This window comes from Sus scrofa, chromosome 11 (genome assembly GCF_000003025.6).
Source record: "Sus scrofa isolate TJ Tabasco breed Duroc chromosome 11, Sscrofa11.1, whole genome shotgun sequence".
In the NCBI taxonomy this organism is placed as follows: domain Eukaryota; kingdom Metazoa; phylum Chordata; class Mammalia; order Artiodactyla; family Suidae; genus Sus; species Sus scrofa.
In genome coordinates this window covers 74,768,921-74,789,506 of record NC_010453.5, presented here as the reverse complement: position 1 = coordinate 74,789,506, position 20,586 = coordinate 74,768,921, and the positions used below count along the sequence as shown (strand labels likewise).

Genomic DNA, 20,586 nt, shown 5'->3' with positions numbered 1-20,586 from the left:
GCATATAGCAAAGTGATTCAATTATACATACATTTTTTTCTTGTTCAGATTTTTTCCATTAGATTTTATTACAAGATAATGCATGTACGTCCCTGGGCTAGACAGTAAGACCTTGTTGTTTATCTATTTTATATATAGTTTATTTACCGTTTATATCTGTAAATCCCAAATTCCTAATTTATCCTGACCCCCTGCTCCCTTTGGTAACCATAAGTTGGTTTCTATCTGTGAGTCTCTTTCTGTTTTGGAAATACGTTCATTTGTACCCTTTTTTTAGAGTCCACATATAAGAGATATCATGTGACATTTGTCTTTCTCTGTCTGACTTACTTCTCTTAGTATGGGCATTTCTAGATCCATCCTTGTTGCTGCAAATGGCACTATTTCATTCTTTTTTACGGCTGAGCAGCATTCCATTTTGTGTGTGCGTGTGTGTGTCATACCTTCTTTATTCATTCCACTGTCCATGAACAGTTAGGTGGCTTCCATGGCTTGTCTGTTGTAAATAGTGCCACTATGAGCATAGGGGTATTTCATTTTCTTAACTTTCACAAGATGCCAGTAAATCTAGGATAAGCAGTTACATATTTAAATCTGACCTGCCAAGTCAGCTAAGTAGCGCCAACCAGAACAAAGAGCTAGCAGTTTTTACTACTGTCCTTGCTACGAAAATCAGCACCAGGTGGCTTATGAGTCCAGCTCTCAGTGTCCATAAAAAAGTGCATCAGAGGACATGGGTACCATTAGCTTCCAGTTTTAAAAAATAATAAGAACAACCAAAAGATTGGTCAAGAAAATAAATCCTCCTAAACAGGATAGGAGAGACCTGCACAGACCTGCTTTTCTGGCTGCGTGGACTCGCTCTCTGCTTGTGTAGACACCCACCCCTTCATTCACTGAAGAAATCAGAGCTGAGGCTGGAGAGCCCAGGCCCCACAGGGGAGTGTTCATTGGCGGGAGGAGACAGACCTGCCTCATTCTGATTTGTGGTTTTTGTCCCATCAGTCAGATAAAATGCCCCAAAGCTGCTTGCGCAGTTCAGGCCATGCTCAGTTTTAAATGTCTGCGGAATACAATCTCAGTATTTACGCAATTGTTCCGTACCTAATAGCTTTACAATTTCTTTTTAACTTATCCAGGCTTTTCGTAGGTGACATACACACGACGGCCCATTGTTGTGTGACAAGCTATTAAAATTCTGCCCAGTTATTGTATCATTTATCCTGTTCTTTGCAAGCACTTGTGTTTTGTACGTTGTATAATGTGCACATACAATCATTCCAGTTTATGTCTTATAAATAAATATGCTCCGATTTTAAATGGATGGAGTGACAAACGTGTAGCAAGTATGAGTTAAAAGATGCACAATTTGTTATCAGTTCCGTATAATTTAATAGTTGAGTAAATGTTCATGTGAGAACTAGGAGGAGACAGACACACAGAGAGAAGTGAGAATTTAGGAGCGGGACCAGGAAAAGAAGCTTCCTGATTGGGGGTGGCCGTTAGTTCTCGTGACAGGCAGTTTTTCCCAGACATAATTCTGGTTCTTTTCTCATTAACAATAGTATTACTCGTGTCACTTGGAGTTTTGAGCACGTGTTAATAGGATCACAAACACTGTGATCTTTTGCTGTATTTAAAATCTTTCACTGCAGGCAAAAACGCATAGCAGTTGCTAAAATATCTTCTTGAGATGAAATGAACTATGAAAGGTTGAGAATCTTTAAATCCTCAAAGCTTACCCCCAGAAGAGATGTTTCTCACAACCCAGGAACAGCCTATGTAAACCATCAGGTTAGTATTTGTTTACACTGGAAGCCTGCGGAGTACAATAAACCACATCGGGTTCAGGGCAAAACGACCCCAAATCTCATCCTGACCTTGCTGTACTCTGCTGTGGGACGTCGGCCAGATTGCTGAAGGGTCTCTGAACCCTAGTTTGCGCCTTTCTAAATTGGAACAGTCACACGCACAGCATGTAAATGATGCGTTGAGGATACCCAGTTGAATAGCTGAGCACAGGCATAGCTCAGTTTTTGCACTTCCTTTTCCTGTGTGTTTTTACACATCGAAGGTTTGTGGCGACCTGGGTCCGTCAAGTCCACTGACAACATTTTCCCAGCAGCATTTGCTCACTTGGTGTCTCTGTGTCACCCTTTTGGTAATTCCAGTAATTTTCCATGGCTATCAAATTTGTTACGGTGATCCGTGATCAGTGTTCTTTGGTGTCATTGTCATAACGGTTTCGGGGACTCACAGACATGCCCATATAAGATGGCCAGATTAATCGATAAACGTGTATGGGCTCTGACGGCTCCACCGACCGGCCATTCCCCGTCTCTCCCTCCCTGTCCTCTGGCCTCCCTATTAAGACACAATGATATTGAAATCAGGCCAATTGCTAGCCCTACAATGGACTATTAAGTGTTCAAGTGAAAGGAAATCCTGTGTCTCTCACTTTAACTTAAAAGCTAGAAGAGATTAAGCTCATTGAGGAAGGCAGGTTGAAAGTTGAGATGGGCCCAAGGCTAGGCCTCTTGCGTCAAACGGTCTGACCATGAACGCAAAGGAAAGGTTCTCGAAGGAAATTCAGAGCACAGCTCCGGTGAACGCACAAATCACAAGAAAGCAAAATGGCCTTATCACTGACATGGAGAACGTTTTAGTGGTTAAGATAGAAGGTCAGCCCAGCCACAGCATTCCTTGATGCCAAAGCCTCATCCAGAGCAAGGCTCCAACTCTCTTCAATTCTGTGACATCCGAGAGGGTGAGGAAGCTGCAGAAGAAAAGTCTGAAACTTGCAGAGGCCATTGGTTCATAGGATTTAAGGAAAGAAGCCACCACCATGACAGGAAGGAAGCAGCAACCGCTGACGTAAAGGATGCAGCCAGTGTTTCCAGAAGATCCAGCCGAGAGGAGCCATAGCGGTGGTACACTAACCAACAGATTCTCAACGTACACAAAACAGCCTTCTCTTGGGAGGAGATGCCATCTAAGACTTCCATAGCCAGAGAGGAGAAGCCAGTGCCTTTAAGCTTCAAAGGACAGGCTGCTTTCTTGTTAGGGGCTAATGCAGCCAATGACTTTGAATTGAAGCCAGGGCTCATTTATCATGGGGAAAATCCTAGGGCCCTTAAGTTGCCAAAGCAGCTCGTCCCTTTCAGATGACAAGTTCAGAGCACGCTCCCCTCTGGCGCTCTGGGGGCCTCCCATGAGTCCTACGCATTGATCTACCTCTTGCCTCCTTGTGTGGAAATCCTTCTCTGCTTGCAGGCCAACCACGTGCTTTGTCTCAGCACCTACACCGTAGTTATCTGTGTGGAAAGAGATGTTCATTTCATGAAGTGGCCTTTTAAACTTTTATTTCTGTGGGATTTATCTGTACCCTAATCAGGAGTTTTCCAATTCCTCAAAAGGGAAGGATAAGGATATCTTGGAAGCACATCAAGGTTCAAGGTTTGAGTCTGCTCTGTGCAGGGGGACTGGCTCACATGAGCCAAATCACCAGACAGCGCTGTGCACACCTGGAGGCCGACACGTGAATTTCCTAAGAGAATCACTCCATGGACCACGGACGGTCGGTTTCTCCCAGGTACACCCAGGGCACAGGGAGACAACAGTGAGCATAGAAAGGGGAGCAGAGAAAGGTCCTTTTATCAGACAAGCAAAGAGTGTCACCTTCCGTTTAAGTCCATAGGGGAGAGAATGTTTCAGAGGCTTCAGAGCAGCAGGCTAACAGCTCAGGGATAGGAAATCCTACTCTGGTCATAAAGGATGGGGAGGAATCCACCTGAGCGCCGTGTGAGCGAGGCGGAAGGGGGAGCAGCATAGCATGCAGGGCAGCGGAGGCGGAGGCACAACTAAGGACCCTGACCAAAGGCACAAAGATACATCCATGGGTACATCATCTAGGTGAGTGATGCTAATGGCTGGAACAACAGGGTCAACAGACATCGAGAGATTGGGAGTGGCTATTTGGGAGGTGGGCTCATAGGACCTGGAGATGAAGTGGCTGTGAGGTAGGTGACCCCCAGACTTCTCATGTCTTGCTTCCCCCTGAAACAAAGACATCTAGAACACAATTTATGGACAGATCCAATGAGAGAGAGAGAGAACATGAGAGTTTCCTTGGAAATAAGATTTAGGCTTCACTGTTTTGAAGACCACAGTAGAATTGTAAGAGTGGACAATTATCCGGAAGGACTGCACAGAAGAAAGGTTAGAGCAGAAGCCTGAGGGATATCAACATTCTGGGGAGTGGAAGAGGTAACAAACAAGCACGACAAAACAACCAGTGAAGTGGTGGTTGGCGGAGGGAGAGAAAGCCCAGGATAAATGGATTCTCATCATCAGGAGAGTGGGCATTTCAAGAAAGAGTTCGATCAGTGTTGCTCATTGCTGGCAAGAGGTCACATAGGAAAACAGCCAATTTGAGCAGCTGGGTTTATCATCCCAGAGGCCAGGTTGCTTACAAAGAACAGTCCCTGTGCAGTGGTTCCAGCTGATGCCAAACAGTCGTGAGATGAGGAAGGGGAAGAAGACGCCGTAGCAAGGTGGCCACTGACGCAGACAACGCAAGGCACACACTGATGAGGAAGAAGGGAAAGAGGAAAGCAAGCTGGCTTTGTGTCCCCTGGACAGCTGCAGAGACACCTGGACAAATTCTCTGGCTTCCCTTGTTCCTGAACCCCATTCAGATCATCACTGGATGGGGGCATCTTCTACTCAGAAAACCTGGGGGAGTTGATTTGCTTTTTGTCATCTTTACCATCAGGGGTCTGTGGACTTCCAGGTACCACACCTGACTAGCAGATGGAGCCAGACTGGCCCTGCCTTTTTCAGACGGATGTCCTCTCCGGAAGGGACCCAGGCCAGGTCTCTGGCATGGTGGTGAGAATGGGTGAGTGCACTTGAACAGGTAGGGCAGAGCCAGGAAGCAAGGGACGTTCTCAAGTTCAGGGGAACAGACCAAGTATTAGACACGGATCCAAAAAGTGGGTCACTGAGAAAAAAACAGGAAAACATTTGCATTTTCTCCAGGAAAGGGAGCCAAGAGGCAGCCCCACAGGACAAGGCGTGCTAACCCTGTCCGTCTCTGGCGGATCAAGGAGCCTGTCTCCTTATACCTTGGCTCATCCTTAGGCAAGGATTTTTTTTTTTTCTTGTTTCCCTCTTAAAATACATCAGTATTTCCAGTTTCTGGGTGCGGCGTGCTTTCACCAGACATTGGCACAGACATAGAAGAAAGACATTCAGACACATGAATGCGAAAATTTATTTTGACTTCTTCCCCCACTTCTAATGTCAACAACATGCCTTGTGCATCAAAGTGCATTAGCCCGAGGCAGTTGCCATAGCAGACTATTGCTTTTACATAACCAATTATTTCACCCCCCCACACACGCCGCACACACAGGCCACTAACGCATTAGAGCTGACAGCAAAGGATCTCATAAAATGCATCAACACATGTCATAAATGCAAAAAGAGTCAGCCCTTAGCAATACTTGGGGGGAAAGGAGAAAGCAGCCTTCGAATACGACGAGGACAACCTTTTTTAATACCTGACATTTTCCTTAATAATAAAAAATCGTAACTGACATTTTTTTTCAGCCTGCTAACATATATTTGCAATATTCATCAGCTCCCTTGCTCTAAAACGGGGATGTAGATTTGCGGGAAGGGAAGCAAGTCTACTTAAAAGAACTGAGAATCCAGGCCCCCCGGAGGGGGGTGGGAAATACTAATCTTAAGCACTTTGTGAAAGGCCCCAGGGGGTGCACCCTCATCCTGTGGAACGTCCAGAACCAAGAGGGGTCACGAGCACCTGACCGGGTGGGTGCGTGCTGACGTCACGCTGACGTCACTTAGAAGGGTGCGCGTGAGCAACCATGACTGTTCAGGGCGCCGGCTATAACGTGTAATGAGCAAAATGGGGACCATTTCAGGCTCATCCTTCTACACGGAAAGCATCCCCTTCCAGAAGCACGTGGCTGAATCTAAACCCCATCATCAGGGAACAGAGAACCCACCCGTGGTCTGACACCTGGGACTTTTGTCTCAGCCACGCTCGTGCCTTTACAACCCAAACTGTCCAGAAAACTGAGAATTATCTTAAAAAACAAAACAACAAAACAAAACAAAAAAACCAAAAAAATGGTCTTGCTGTAGAATCTGGAAGTGAGTTGGATAGACCACAGCTCCCTTGCATCGCGTCTCTGCTCCTCACTCTTGGGTCACATCTGCAGATATGCCCACGGAGCAGAGGGGATCTCTAAAGTGGTGATGGTGCCGAGAGGACCCAGAAGTCGGCCCGGAGTCGGGGGGAGGGGGTGCCGCTCAAGACAGCCCAGTTTGGAAAGGGCAGGTCTCGGATGACGTGACACCAAAACAAAACAAGACCACTGTGTCGGGAACGCGCACTACGCCGCTGATGCCTTCCCAGTGATGTGTGCCTCATCCGAACCATCTCCAGGAGGGCGGGTATGGGGGTTGCCGTCACCTCGATCTTCCTGGGCTCCACGTCTCGCCTTCGAATGCAAGGCGGAGCTGGACAATCTGCAGGGCCTTTCCACCCTGGCACACCCCCCCTTGGGGACTCCAGAGAACCAGCCTTTGTCATCCTGCTGTCACTTTCTTCTGCCTCTCAGAAGAGTTCCAGGTACCGCAGGTCCCAGCGAAGAAAGCAACAGCCTGAGTTCCATTCACCTGCCGCTGTAACCTCTCTGCAACTCAGCTTCTTTATAAACTCTTTCCCAAGCCCGCCTCGAGGGTTTCGTGGGGGAAAAATAACAAATGAGAAAGTGCTCTGGGAGCAAAAGAACGATTATCCAACCATGAGGTCAAAATGCCATTCTTACGTAGGCCCTTTTAATAACGGCGCCGGTTCTAGCCTCTTCTAGACTGTGACATGAGACTGTTTCCTATTGACTGTTGGAGGGGCAGCTGTCAGGCAAGGTCATTTCCGGAGGGGGGTGGGCGGGCCGGAGATTCCTCACGGGCATTGTCACCTGGCGATCGCAGCTACTTCCACAGGGAGACAAAGGAGCAGCAGAGTGGTTTAGCCACTCATGGGTCACCAGAGACTTTAAATGTGTTTTTGTTCCCGCCCAAAATTATTGCTTAGCATCATGTCATCATTTATACTGCTCGGTGACACCGCAAAGCGTCGACCTAATTAATAGGTCTCTCCATAGGAGAAGGCTCAACCGTTCTGAAAAAGATTCCTGTCCTTCCTTCTGCTACGGAGTCCTGATGAAAAAAGACACGTGTGTTCATTTTTTTATCATGCTTTTGCTTGAAAATCCGTTAGGTCTTTTAAAAATGAGTCATCTTGGCTCTTTGGTGTTGTGCCATCGCGAAACATCTTTCTAACCCCCCCCCCAACAATCTCTAAAAGGGCACCAGCGCTGGGGACTATTTCAGAGGCATGTGTGTCTCTCCGTCTCCTGACACGAGCGCCCATCTCGTACAACACTGGCAAGAGTTATTGAGACTCTACTTGAATTTTCCTGGTTATAGAGAACGCAGCACCTCACAAGGCAGCCCGTTTCATTTCTGTGCATCTCGTCTGGCCAGTATTTTTCTGTCTTCCCTCGTGCCTTTATCCTCTATTTCATATTTAAAAAAAAATCAAAAGCCATTGGCATCAGCACATAGCAGTTCCTTCTGATAGCACAGACAACAGTGAGGACCTCACCCTTTTTATTTATTTTTTAACCTTCATCTCAATTTTTCTTAAAACTATTTTTCCAAACCTAATATGTAGACTTTGCCTTTCAAAGAGTATTATATTTAGGTGTTTCTCAGCTTTACTCTCCTTACCAGATCTTACATCTTTAGGGGCAAAAATTTGCACCTCTATTTTTTATCCTCAAATATGCCTTGAATATAACAAGCAAAACAATATTACGAAATGCATACGTGAAAGAAAGACTTTGAATAAACCCATGATTTACCTTTGTACACATCTTTATGAACGGTCCATTATCTGTCACTTTTTAATGTCTTGTTTTGAAAGTATAGTTTTGGTTTTGATTTTTATTTAAAATTTTTCATTCCTTAGTATTACTGAAGTCTAGTCCACTTAGAGTGTTGTGCTCACTTCTGCTCTACAGCGAAGTGACTCGATTACGCATACGCGTTCTTTTTCACGTTCTTTCTCATGGTAGGTTGTTACGAGATGCTGACTAGAGTCCCTCTGCTTTACAGTCGGACCTTGTTGTTTGTCTATTTGGTGGATAGTCGTTTGTATCTTCTAAACCCAAACTCCCAATTTCCACCTCCCCTTTCCGTTTGGTACCTGTAAGTTTGTCTTCTAAGTCTGTGAGTCTGTTTCTGTTTTGTAAACAAGTTTGTTTGTACATTTAAGAGTCCACATATGAATGACAGCATATGATGTTTGTCTTTCTCTGTCTGACTTACTTCACCTAGATGAGAATTTCTAGGTCCATCCATGTTGCTGTCAATGGCCTCATGGGTAAAGAAGATGTGGTATATATACAGTTTTTTTTTTGGTCTTTTGTCTTTTTAGGGCTGCACCTGCGGCATATGGAAGTTCCCAGGCTAGGGGTCAAATTGGAGCTGTAGCCGCTGGTCTACACCACAGCCACAGCCACAGCAACCCGGCATCCGAGCCACATCTTCGACCTACACCACAGCTCACAGCAACGCCAGATCCTTAACCCACTGAGCAAGGCCAGGGATCAAACCCACATCCTCGTAGATACTAGTCAGGTTCCTTAACCACTGAGCCACGACAGGAACTCCCTACATACAATCTTTTTCTCACTGCTCATGAAGTTTTCCTGACCGCTTTCTGACATACTGCATTCCTAGCCCTAAAACTGTGGAAAACGGTTAAGACTCAAATGAGGAGTCTTCGGTTGCATTTCAGAAGTCTAGTGCTTAGGTCACAAGAATTGATGATGCAGGGAATTCTGGCCGAGAGGTTTTTTGGCCTGTGGAAGATCAGCAGTCTGCTGGTGCCTGTACATATCAGGACCACTTTTCTTCATAACCACTACCTGATATTTATAGCAACTGCTTTGATGATGGATCAGCTTTTTAAGTCAAAAATCTACAAAGGACATCTAGGTGAAATGGCATTTAGGGAACCAGAATAAAAATGGACCCGTTCCAACTGGGCAGTGCTGAGGAGCCTGGCTGAAAAGAGGGTGTGTGTACATCCCCAGAGACTTGGATGTGTGATGCCCCATCGGCTGTGAGAGAGGAGAGATCAGCCACAGGATGTGGCTGGCTCTTCAAAACCATTTTAATTGGAAAAATTGTGCAAAAACAAATGGCGAGGAGAAGCAGAAAGCACAGTTTGAGCCATAAAAGTACATGTCATTTTCTGGAATTACGCAGGGGACTTCCCTAAGAGAAGGGAGCTGGCGCTAGCCCTTAGGTTCCCAGGAGGAAGCCAAGTGCAAACTTGCCTTACGATAGAACTTTTTTGTTGTCCCGAGTTTATACATAAACATTGTCAACTTCCTCTAGTGCCTAGAAAAGGAAACCTAGTCCAGACACCACAAACAAGAGACACTGACCGTCCCTGTAGCTCAGCTTATGCTGTAAATGTCATGTAGTATATAGTGAGTTAGATCATGTTTCCCAAAGAACAATGGCATTTTGAAAAATGCCTTCCGTTTCCCCAAAGAGTGGTTAGGAAACCACTGCCTTCTTCTTTCTTCTGAGACGGATGCTTTGCGCGTCTTGCAGACAGCAGGAGGGCACCCTGCCACCTGTCCTTTGTGCTCGCACCCCACGCCGTTTCCCGGATGAAATTTTAAAAATCTTAGCAGTCTCCTCCGTTATTATAGTATGACTCCTAGTGCAATTTCTATTGTACACTCTGATATTAAGACCCGTTCAAGAGACCTATAAGAATACTAATTACGTGGATGTTTTCCTACCAAGTTATGTGGTAATTATGAACCACGGATGACAGCAGAGAAAATTACATTTTTATCTAAACCTGTGTCTGGATTTCATCTGTATCCCATTGTGCCCCTACTAAGGCACCTTTGATCAAAGAATCAAACTTCATTTTGAACAAACCCAGAAAGAGTTCTCTATTAAAAATTCAATACCATCTTCCTTATACCAGTGGACATGGGCCAGGCACATGCAATTCAGAGCTGATTTCAGATTAATCCAGAATCTCCCTTGTGAGAGTTCTTCCAGGAAGTGTTTTCAGATTCAGTGTGGCATAATTATGATGGGTACAGGATTTGGAATTCTACAGAATGTGACTTTGAGTTCGGGATTGTCTACTTACTTCCGTCACTAATTATTATCCAAACCTGACTAATAGTTACTTTTTATGTGTGTGGTGAGAATTACATGGGAAAACATAACGTAGCCTGCTTGGGACAGAGCATGAAGCTGAGAAATATTTGCTCGAACCCTTGCTATTGCTGTCAGGTATTTACCATCTCTTGGTGTGCATGTAACTGTAAACCATCCACCTTGCCAGGCAGGACAGAGATGATGGAATCTTACCGGGATAGTATGAACCCCAGAAACAGATAAACAGAAGACATCAGCTAAAGGTCCGGGAAATAGCTGAGCCTCAGCCATCTGTTGATGGTGAAAACTGTCCTTCTTTTCTTTGGAACTAGGTTCAGTTTGCCCCTTATATTAGAAAAGGGTATTTTTTTCAATACTTTCCTAACACCCCTGTCCAAAAGGAAGAGATAGCTGAAGCCGTAGCCCTTTCAATATTTCATTACATCAGACAAATAGTTAACAAATAGGTGGATTACAGTATCTAAAGCTCCAAGTTGTGGCTCTGATGCGGTTTCCTGCCTCGTGCTCCTCACCACATCACGACGTAAAGTGTCTGATTTATGTCTGGTGTTTCTGGGCTTTCGGACCAAGAGGTAGTTAATGCATCTGCTGTGAGTCATCGAGGCAAATGCCCAGCGCTGCTGGTTCTGTGCCCTGAAGTTCAAGCTCTAACTCGCGTCCTCCTCTGCACCGCCCGCTGGGGCATCTTTGCAGAGGACTCGGCGCCATCTAGTGTCCAAGGGGGGAATAGCTGATGCGTCTGCAGGGCTGGAGGCGCACCCTGCGGAAAATAGCCACAGCGGATGGACAACCAGTGCCTTTCGCATATATCATGGGAGTTTGAAAACTTCAGGTCCTGTTTAACTCCCCTGTTTTTCACATGAGCTGCATCCGCTCCAGCACCACGCGACTTTTGGCGTTCGCGTAATCACGCTGTTGCAAAGACATCACTTGGAGCAGCTGGCTTTGTGTGAAAACGTTTTCCCCAAGTGCGAGTTTTCTTATGATCCCTTGAAACCACAGCATGCTCCCCACGGTACAGCACGTCCCTTATTAGTCAGAACTGTTGTCATCCCGCCCTATTTTTGATTCTTCTCTTTTTCAGATTGTCTACAAAGCCTGGCTGTGTTCCCAGTACTTTGAAGTCGCACAGCTTAACTGCAGAAAGACAATTCCTTGCAAGCAATACTGTTTGGAGGTTCAGACGAGATGTCCGTTCATATTGCCCGACAATGACGAAGTCATCTACGGGGGACTCTCCAGTTTCATCTGTACAGGTAGAGTGCAGGGCGGGTGCTGGCACCCAGCCCCTCGTGGTGGACTTGCTCCCCTTCCACAGCTGTAACCCTGAAGATGTGGCTGGTGCTATTCCATGCTTTCCTCCACGGAAGCCCTGAGAGGACCCCAAAACGGATTCGGAAATGCTGCATTATGTGTCATCTAACTGTGACCGCAATCGTTAACTTTGCCAAAGGCTCGTTCCGCGGGCAAAACAATGCCTTTGCTTAAGTTGACTTAGAGCTGATTGGGTTCCACCTGCCTTATCTTTGTATTAATCTAAGAACAGATGATAGGATAAGGCTGGAAAATCATCTCTTCTTCAAATCGGTATCAGGTTTTTGTCCCAAGCCTATTCTTTGAGAAGTGTTATGTTTCTTTAGCTTAAACAAGTATTAAGAATATGAAGAAATGTCCACCTAAGTTATGTGTGTGTGTGTGTGTGTGTGTTAGAGTCACACAACAAGGGCCAGGTACAATCTTATCTTATATTTCCCATTAATAATGTTTATTTCTTTCAACAAATGACCCAGGCTGAGCAAAACACCCACAGCAACATTCGATGTCTGGATATTCATGAGCCTTGCGCAATGTAGGCACAGACTAGGATGTAGAGGATAAACGTAGGTTGTTTTTTTAAGTAGATGGTGGATAGACAAGTGGGGACCATCCACTTTGCTGTACTGACGGGGTAATCCAAGCTGTCGCTGTATATTCTCTCCCTCACAAAGTACTCCGGGTGTCCTTGACGCGAGATGGCTTGAGTGGCATGTTGGCAGGTTTTAAGGATAAGACGCGACCATAAATACGAAGAAACCTGAAAACCTGTTCTTGTAACAGACTGTGTGAAACTCTTCTAAGCAGAGTGACGTGTTGGTATGACCCACACGAGGACTTATCCGGGTCCTTCTGGATCACGTATTAGGTCTATCTAATCCATGCCAGTCCATTAGCCACGCTCTTCCAAGCGACGCTCCATCAAGAGAGAGTCCAGCAAACGGTCTCCCCTTGGAACCTGCCTACACGCCGGATGAGTATTTCTGACGCTGCCCAGCCTTGTGGGAAGAACGTCTGGATGAAGGTTAAGAGACACGGGCTTTCATCCTGATGCCACTCTGCGTTCTCTCTAAGCCACCGTCTTCTCAGCAGTAAATCAGCCACAGCACCCCCGCCACCCCCACCCCACGCCTGCCGTGAGGATTCCCGGGAGAGGAGAGGTATGAGACGGGTCAGCTGTAGGCAACGGCCATGGCACGTAAGGAGGTGATTTGTGGAATGTAAAGTGATTTACCAATTATTTTCTTATTCCACTGATTTGATACTGAGCTTGTTGTTCATGTAGTTCGTCTCTGCTGGAAAGACAGAGCGAGCAAGAGAGAGAGAAAAAGAAAGAAGGAAGGAAGTGGAGAGGGAAGGGAGATATTAACACCCTCTTCCTTTGAGTCTGAGCCAAAGTTCATCAGTCACAGGTTATGTGTTTATTTGCCTTCCACTTCAAATTCTCACTAAATGGCCATCAAGATAAGGCTGTCAGCTCTTGACTTTGGGGTCAATGAGGTGTCCGTGCTTTGAGGGTTTCTGAGAAACCTGTGGAATTTTATGGAAGTGTTGCATCTGTGTTCACTCACATGCGTGTAACTTTTTTCCTGGAGGAGTCAGCAGCTTGGCCAGGTTCTCAGAGCAGACAGACCACACACAACCTCAAAAGAAGGGCGAGGCATCTGCCTTCATCTCTCCTGCTTCCTGCTCTCTCATCTGCGTGTCTGAGTCTGAAATACAGGCTTGACCCTGCGTTCCCTGCCTGTACACTTTCAAACCACCAGAAAGCTGAGCATGGAGGGTAATCTCTTTCTGCCCAACGTGTGGAGAGATATTTTATCATATTTATTATATTTTTAATTGTCTTGGAGGTTTTTAAAATCAGGATTTTTCATCTCCGTCATTAAGGAAAACAGACAGGAAAAGAGAGATTTGTCTTTAGTCAGGTCCAGGGGGAAATGTCATGGACATTAGAAGCTTTTCTGGGAGGATCTCACCCCCGAATATTTGGGGACCTGGCTCTTCTTTCCCTGCTGTCACCTGGGCTTATGTTCTTTTTACACTTCTCAAAAATGTGCAGAGTAGGAAGTTCCGTTGTGGCTCAGTGAATAAAGAGCCCGACTAGTATCCATGAGGCTGCAGATTCCATCCCTGGCCCCGCTCAGTGGGTTAAGGATCCAGCGTTTCCATGAGCTGTGGCGCAGGTCGCAGACGTGGCTCAGATCCTGCGTTGCTGTGACTGTGGTGTAGGCCGGCGGCTACAGCTCCAATTCGACCCCTAGCCTGGGAACCTCCATATGCCGTGGGTGCAGCCCTAAAAAGAAAAACAAAACAAGACAAAACAAAACGTGCAGAATAAATTCTGAAGGTGTTTTGCCTCTGAGGTCGGTGACATTTTTTGTACTCATTTTCAGACGGACCCTCTTGCCTAAGGGGCGACCAGGCCTCCTGGGAGGATTGTGTGTGTCCGGGTCACTAGCGTCCATCCTTTCCACCTTGGGTCACAGGGGTCCCCTGAGTTTTGCAGCTGGTGGGAATCACCCACTGCCTGGTCACTCCTGACGGGGGTCCGAGACACCACGGCCCCCAGAACGTCGCCCTATGGGAAGCAGGGAACACAGAAAATAGCTCCCAGGGGCCACGGGCGAAACCCCCAGTGACCTCTCCCATTTGTAGGGAAACTAGAAAGACATTGCAGAGAAAGCATTTGTTCGCAAACATTGTTACACAGTCTTTGAAGGCTCCGCTCCTACAGAAGGATACACGGATGCAAGTCATTCACCTCTGAGGTACATTTGAGTAGATGCTGAGTCATCTCACAAGCCTTTGATGCACTTTGAATGAAACGTCTTCGGTGCTCAGGCAGAATTAGTCTAAACCAAGTCAAGAAACGGGAGCATTTTTCCTAGTTTCCCCATTGGCTGCAGGTGACCTAAGGCCCTGGGATGGCAAGCTCACAGCCATGCCACCCCACCCCCCCGCCCCGGTCCCTCCCCTCCCCAATCAGTGAACGACAGTCACTGGACCCAGTTTTATTAAAAGGAATTCATCAAGGGAGTTCCTGCTGTGGGGTGGTGGGTTAAGGATCCAGTATGGCTGCAACTGTGGTGGAGGTTGCAGCTTCAGCTCAGATTCCATCTCTGGCCTGGGAACTTCTATATGCTGTGGGTACAGTCAAAAAAAAAAAAAAAGGAATTCGGGAGTTCCCATCATGGCTCAGTGATTAACGAATCTGACTAGGAACCATGAGGTTTCGGGTTCGATCCCTGGCCTCGCTGCATGGGTTAAGGATCCAGTGTTGCCATGAGCTGGGAGCTCCAATTTGACACCTAGCCTGAGAACCTCCATATGCCATGGGCGCGGCCCTAGAAAAGACAAAAAAAAAAAAGAAAAAAAAAAAAAAAAAAGAAAAGAAAAGAAAAAAGAAAGAAAGGAATTCACCAAGTGGGTTGGCCTTCATCTCGCCTCCAGTCATTCCTCCTTTTAAAAAAATAAATAAATAAATGGTTTTATTTCCATTCTTTATGCTGAAAAATATAATGATTTATCATCAAGCGCTGAAGAGATGGCATTTCCCTCAAATTCCGCATCTTTAGCTGTAGTGGTCTCCCCACTAACGGAGATTTATCCACTTCACGGCTCCCCGGAGGCGAGCAATCGCCCTCCAAGAGTCAGTCTCAGCAAAAGACTCAGCAAGCACATGGCCACAGAAGGCTCACAGCCAGATGCCATGCAGGGGACGGTCTGTGTTGTTCGGGGTGCTTCTCCATGGTGGCACCAGTCATGTGAAGGTGGCTTTTTCTTCCAGCATCCTCTGCATCCAGCCCTCTAGTGACGTGGAATTACAGGACTCTGGAATTGTAGTTTATTAGCTACAAACGCATGCTTGGGATTCCTGTGGTCCATCAGAAAAACAGTGCATCTCAGCCCTTGGGGTCAGGGACCATATTAGAGGCTTCACGACAGACAGCATGTCTTTAAATCATCAGGAGTTATGTACGATTTTGGTGACAGTAATTGGATTCAGTCTTTAGCATCATTTCTTGAGGATGCTTACATTACTTAACCCAGGTCCTACATGGAAATGTTTTAAATTTCTGTTTTTCGGTCTTCTGCTACTCTGAGCCCTAGCGAGCCAGTAGCTTATTAAAAACAAAACAAAACGAAAAACCCTACATATCTAAGAATGCATGTCCATTGCAGTACAATAGCTTTAAATGAGGCTGTTGCTGAAGGTCCAGACCAAGTGCTGTAACCGCAAAACGAGAGGAAAGAAGAGCCTCCTCGTGTGACAAGCTCCGCTTCTGTTTTAGGAAGAGGCAGGAAAGACACTTTGTCTGAGATCTCTCTTGGTTTTTCTGTTAGAGAGTAAAACTGGCACGTTCCTGAAGGAGGCTTTGAGAAATTAATTAGGGAGAAATTCTGAGGTGCTGTCAGGGGGACGCGTGGCATATTGGATGTCAGGCTTTATTGAGTTAAAACTTCTCAAGGTGGATTCTGTTCTCAAGCTGGAGCCACACAATACACCACTATTTTAAAAGCCGTTTCTTCATCTTCCAAGTGAGGGGGTGGAGTCGTTCGTGGGTTCGAGGCTGTCAACCCATCACCGTGGCAATTACCCCAGTTTCCCCAGCACTCCTCTCCCTCTTGGAGAATCCCCTAGAGAAATCCTTGATTGCTTACCTGGAATGGTGAACCAACATGAACAACACAGAAGGAGCAGAGTGGCACGGGCGGTGGGTGCTATGGTAACAAACATTATGAAAATTGCCCCTTGACTGATGGAGAAAAGAGACTGGGTGTGATATGCTTCTGTATTTTTCATAGGCAAATTATTGAAAGAAAAAAAAAGTAAAAGTCGATCTACTGGGGGTTACTGACAATGGAGCTAAAACATATTTTGAGAATTCTGTGTAAATTCTGCATTTCATTTTTTAGCTGTGACAAGGATAAGGTTATGTTTCTGCCTCTTGGGAAAACACTGTGGGCTGTTGGTGGTTATGGTGACAGGCCCGATTATGATGTGATGGAGGACGGGCGTCCCCTGGTGGCGCGGATCTGCTACTGCAGGGGACCGAAGGCAGATTATGGCCTGCAGGCCGGGAAAGTCAATAATCCCTAGAGAGAAAAAGGAGAAAATACTTGGATACGCATATGCATCAGATCAGAAAGGATTTTTTTTAATGTGTCGTGTCATTCACATGAGAGCATTCGCAACTGTGAGAAAACATTCTGCGAATCATGTTCTGACGTGACTGGGGAGTTGAAGATTTTTAGAAATATAAAAGATTTTCTCACCAAAGGAGTATTTTAATGGAAAAATCTGTTACTCATATATTTTAATTTATATGTTGATGATATTTTTCATTTCTGTACATTCTCCAGTTTTTAAATATATTTCATTATTTTCTAAAACTCAAGGTTTGGTTTTCCTGAAAAAAAAAAAAGAAATACCACTTAGTTATAGCTCCATATAATGCCATATGAAATCTTTATATATATATATTTATTACTGTTATTATTATGGGGTGTGGGGGGCTGCACCCGCAGCATATGGCAGTTCCCAGGCCAGGGATAGAATCTAAGCAGCAGCTGGGGCTCCAAGAATACTTTTTTTTTTTTTTAACTGAAGTAGAAGGTAATTACTGCATTCTTTGGGACACTGCCTTCCATTAAAAGACTGTACTTTTGGAGGCTATTAAATTCGTATACTTCGATCTGATTTCAAGTCCTCATATTTAAGGTCGTCTTCCCCGACTCCCTCGTGTGCTCTCCCAGCGGTTCACGTTCTCCTTGAGCGAGTAGAAATTAGGGTGGGAGGATTTGCCTGCAGATGTGAAGGTTGGAAAGTCGCCCTCACCAGGCTCCCGTTTCCTGAACACCGCCCTCCAGGGTGTTGAGGGCAGGGCCCCGCTCCAGACGCAGTCCATCCTTGTGGGTGCTGGTGGGAGCAGCACCTGGCGCCAGGCCACCCTGGGTGATCCTCCCTGGAGAGCCGGGAAGACCTGGTGATAAACTCCTCCGCCTCCAGGTTTGCTGATAACGCTCATCAGACCCTCCAAGCCCGTGCGCCCAGACAAACCTTGGAGAGGTTCCGACAGGGAGAAGTTGTCCCTCTGCGTTTTCTCCCTCCACCTCACCTGATCTAAGAGGAGAAAGGAGAGGGATTAGTCCAGGGAGAGGTGGGGAAACCATGCCGGGCGCTTTCGGGTGGCCTGGATTTGAATCAGCCCCGAAGTGTGCCCAGTCTCTGTTCAGGGAGCCTCGCGCTCCAGCAGCCTCGAAGGGCGGAGCCCACAGTCACTTCCTGCCCGTTCCCAGGTGGACTGAGCAGAAAGCAGTCCTCTTTGATGCCGCCTGGAAAGGACTCCAGCGGTACCTCAGTGAAGCTTCCTGTGCCTGGCAGGTGTGTCTGGTCCTCTCTGAGCTCCCGAGGATGGATGGCTGTCCTTTGCTGCAGCCCAAGCTACTGAATGTTGCCCGGAGCAGACTGGGCAGTGCATCCTGGGCTGTGAGGCGGTTGGTCTGTGCTCAGGCGGAAGCTGGAAAGGGCCTGGACCACAGCGAGGAGGAGGATGAAGTACATCTCGTTCTGCAGAGTCCACAGAGACCTGCGTGCCCACTAAGGCTGGGAAGTGTTTACGACTGACACGGTAGCAGCCAAAGCAGTAAAACAAAGATTTTTTCACAATGGAATTTCAGTTTAGGAAGGACAACTTTGGGCAAAGAGGGATTTCCCAGAACAAATGAAACCTTTTTCAATGATGGTGTTTCCTAACTTTGCAGTTAAGCATCTCTCCTCACGGTGCCACCATTCTGGGCACCAGACTGCTTTGCACATTGCAGTTATCTCGTGTGATTATAATAGATTCAGTCAATTTTAGAACAAGCCTGAATTACAGATTGTCATCTAGTCTGATGTTGCTTTGACATAGGATTAAACAGAACAGACCCCCCCCCCCCTTGTTACTGCAGAAACCAGAGTAGATCCACATTCCCTGGCTCTTAGTAGTGTTTGTGTCACTAGTGGAGCAGGAAATGGCCAGTCAGTTCATCCTGAAATTAGCCTGGAAGCAAGTGTTTCCTTTTTGCTACCAGCTGGAGAAAGTCGCTCTGTAGGGAAAGAGGAGATAGACTCGCAGCTTGTGGTCTGGGCAACGCCGATTCCAATGGTTCAACAAACATAACCTGATTACATTAAAAACGAGCATTAAAAATGAATGTTGCAAGCATTTTCTGCCTAGACCATTCCTTCTGGTTAAAGAGAACTGCCTGGCACTGTTCTCTGGAAAATTTGGGGCTTAGATGGCTAGCTTTTTCAGCCAAGATTAGTTAGCAAGATTTTTAGATTGCACACACACAACCCTACAGAAATATAAGTGTGAAGGCCGAAGGCAAGAACCCAAGGTCTCTGAAATATTTTTCCTAAATAATCGTGAACCTGTGACCTTCTACTTTGTGTTTGATAGGTTGAAGTCCCATGAGGAAATAAAGCACATTTGAAGCATTTTAAAATGGAAAATGAACCAATTTTCCTCAATTTTGAAATCTTATCTTTTCAGTGGTTTGACTTGACATCACCAGATAAGATAGTTATTGCTAATTTCTCTCTCTCTTTTTTCTGTCGTTTTAGGGGTGCACCTGCGGCATATGGAGGTTCCCAGGCTAGGGGTCAAATTGGAGCTGTAGCTGCTGGCCTACGCCACAGCCACAGCAACACAGATCCAGGCCACACCCCCCACCTATGCTGCAGCTTGCAGCAACGCCAGACCCTTAGCACACTGATTGGGGCTGGGGATCAAACCCGCATCCTCACAGAGACTGTTGGGTTCTTAACCCACTGAGCCACCACAGGAACTCCAGTTATTGGTAATTTCTAAAGTATCAGATCATTATATTGCTTTACTCTTTGTATTCAACGTAAATTTTCCCCCAAATTAGTGATTTTTTTAAATCCATGATGCGACCATTGTTCAAAACAATTTTTTAAACTTTCTTTGGAAATAATTTTCATATTCTGCACATTCCCTTTGGGCTTTGGGACGTTTATCTGAAAGTGCATATTGTTTATGACTGTATCTTGAATGCCCCCCAAAATGTTTGACACATGGTTTTTGCTGTAGTAGTGCCTGTTGTGAGGCTGTCCAAGGTGGGGAGGAGACTCAGGAGGGTGGGGGCGGCGGTGGGGGTGAGGGTGGGGGTCGTCCCCTCAGGGCCACCAGCTGCCTCCTGCCTGCATCTGTCTGTCAGCGATATTATGACAGTTCCAGAAAGGGGGCTGACAGGTAGATGCACTCTAATAAAATGGCCAGAGTTCCCTGGTAGTATAGCAGGTTAAGGATTCGGCATTGTCACTGCTGTGGCATGGGTTCGATCCCTGGCCCAGGAACTTCTGCATGCCGCTGGTGTGGCAAAACAAAACAAACAAAATAAAATGTCCCCCCATCGGAGTCCAAAAGAATATCAGTGTTTCCTTTAAAAGCCGATTTGTCCCTCACCTTCCATCGACCTCTCACAGGCGATATAAAGACTCAAGTTGAATATAGTTCAGACCCCTGGGATCCTGGGACTTTAAAGCAAAGCCTAACAAAGGGTGTGACACCTCACTTATGGAATTTCCATTTTAAATGAGCCCCAAACAGAGTGTCAGGTCCTTTGCACCCTGTCACCCAGTTCCCACTTGAAGTCCTTAGCCCCGAGTATCTCAGAATGTGACCTTATATGACAATAGGGCCTCTGTGGAGTATTCAACTGAGGAGGGGTCATTAGGGTGGGCCCCAGTCAAGGACTGACTCTCGGGTGTTAATTGGCAGGCTGTCCTAACAAGAGAACACAGCCTGGGTGGTGTAGACAATAGAAACGCACTGTCCCACCATCCTGGAGGCCAGACGGCCAAGGTCAGATGTTGGAGGCCTCTCTGCTTGGACCGCCATCTTGCTGTGTCTTTGCACGGGGGCCTTGGCCTTGAGGGAGCAC

At 46.4% G+C, this 20,586-nt stretch overlaps 1 protein-coding gene across 2 annotated transcripts in view; it reads left to right on the top strand.

Annotated features, from left to right (window-relative positions):
- FAM155A (family with sequence similarity 155 member A) overlaps positions 1-20,586 on the top strand; it is a 602,381-nt gene that overhangs the window by 555,193 nt on the left and 26,602 nt on the right. For both annotated transcript variants that reach the window (XM_021065383.1, XM_021065384.1), the window contains exon 2: positions 11,399-11,570. In XM_021065383.1, coding sequence (XP_020921042.1) covers positions 11,399-11,570 — 172 coding nt within the window. The remainder of the gene's footprint in view (positions 1-11,398; positions 11,571-20,586) is intronic.